The sequence below is a fragment of the Cynoglossus semilaevis genome, unplaced genomic scaffold (genome assembly GCF_000523025.1).
Source record: "Cynoglossus semilaevis isolate Cse_v1.0 unplaced genomic scaffold, Cse_v1.0 scaffold2167, whole genome shotgun sequence".
NCBI classification, from domain to species: domain Eukaryota; kingdom Metazoa; phylum Chordata; class Actinopteri; order Pleuronectiformes; family Cynoglossidae; genus Cynoglossus; species Cynoglossus semilaevis.
Window position 1 is genome coordinate 6,333 of NW_007585179.1, and position 1,930 is coordinate 8,262.

The 1,930-nt window shown below is 41.1% G+C and overlaps 1 protein-coding gene across 1 annotated transcript in view; it reads left to right on the forward strand.

The window, feature by feature from the left end:
* The window catches only part of LOC103398935 (radial spoke head 14 homolog), a gene marked incomplete at its 5' end in the record, with an annotated part of 7,472 nt that extends 6,290 nt beyond the window's left edge, over positions 1-1,182 (forward strand). Inside the window, one exon of the mRNA XM_017030981.1 lies at positions 1,034-1,182. Within this exon, the coding sequence (XP_016886470.1) occupies positions 1,034-1,182 (149 nt within the window). The remainder of the gene's footprint in view (positions 1-1,033) is intronic.
* Positions 1,183-1,930: the final 748 nt, after the last annotated feature.

Consider the following 1,930-nt stretch of genomic DNA (forward strand, 5'->3'; position numbering starts at 1 on the left):
CTGCTGAACACACACGCACACACACGCACACACACACACACGTGCTAACTCTAACGGCCGCTTCTTGTGATTTCCCGATCTGAGGTTAAAAAAGGTTAAAAAACAGTTCCCGCTTTGATTGTCCCGCTGTGTAGCTTCCGTTAGCGTTTAGCATCAAAACTTAGCACCGAACCCTATCTTCATACAGGACCCACAGGTTGAGAAACTGCACGTCAGTTTCGGAAAAATAAAATACCAGATCAGAGGTCAACACACTGCTGCGTACTCTATCACTGGGCCAATGTTTTTTACACTGCACCACCGCCCGGTGGATTGACAGCAAAATCGAAGGTTGCGTGCGGTCGCCGCAGTCTTTGAGGTCATCGTTAAAATAACGGTTCAATTATATGCAGTAGTATATTTAGCTTTTTGCCGATATCCGATATGTCAATATTGTCTGAACGCTAAAATTCCGATATATACCATTACCGATATATGCAGAGCTGTGCTGTGTCACAATGACAACAATTTACTTTCACTTTCACTTCTGAACTATTTCTAGGGCGAAACGCAGGCATTACGTTATCGGGTTTTTGGGGAAAAAAAACGATCACCATTTTTACCGATGTTGCATATGCTAATATCGGATGACAATATTGGTTCGGTGGTACTATCGGACATCCACGATAATATCATATGCTATATACTGTATATGATATTAAACAGTTAGCTGTTAGCTGTCAGTCATGCACATGGTCCAATCAGATGCCCTCTCTTCCAGCGTGTTTTTTTTTTTTTTTTAAATTCAGGTTCTAGAAAAGGCAGTTCTGCAACCAGCATTTAAGACTTCAGGGAAAAGAGCCCTGAAGTTTGTAATCAGAGAAGAAATAGTGTTTTACCGCTGTCTCCGTCTGACGCGTATATGCCGACGATGGTTGCAACGTGGAATTTACAGGAAGTGTAACCGCGTGTGTGGTTGGTTATAAATCTGAGGCTAAGGTCTGTGTGTTCTCAGGACCCGCTCTTTGTGTTTCTTCACTGTGTTCCGAATCAGTGACCTGCACTAACGACCTCCATTGCGATGCTAACGACATCGTTTCCTTGTCCTCGTCTGGACAAACACTCACAAAGACAAACGCTCTCTGTCAAAGTCAACCGGACTCTGGTCCGCCCCTGGACCTGGACCAGTTAGATCGGGCATAAACATAAACAACCCCTACTACTGGGGGTCTGGTCACCTAGCAACCCCCAGATATCTCCCATCATGCCCTTGACTTATCGTCCGCGCCAGTCACATGGAGTGTTTTAAAAAGGAGAGTTTGAACGCTGCCCCGATGGTTTCACGTCGTAGAGTTGTCGCTGACCTCAGACCAGCAGCGACACCTAGCTGTGACTGTGAGTCCAGTTGTTTTAGTTTTAGGACTTAGGTTTGTTGAGCGACTGAAACTGGACTCCCTTCACGTCATCGATCAGACCATTGATCGCAGGGTCTACGCTAACGCCCCTCCAGAGACAAACGGGGCTTTTAGTGGCAGGGCAAACCACAGCAGCAGGATGTATGTGGTGGTCTGGATGTTGTCGGAAAATTCCATCGTTTCAAATATATGTGTATGTATATATATATATGTATATATATATTTACATACACATTGCTGACCCGTACCCATGCATATAAATGTGTGTGCATATATACACATATATAGATATATTCATATATACATATATTCACATATATAGATACTGTATATTCATATATACATATGTTCACATATATAGATATATTCATATACACATATAGATATATTCACATATACATATACACATATGTGTATATATTCATATACACATATATACACATATCGATATATTCATATATACATATACACACATATATACATATATTCATATACACATATATACAAATATATAGATATATTCATATACACATATA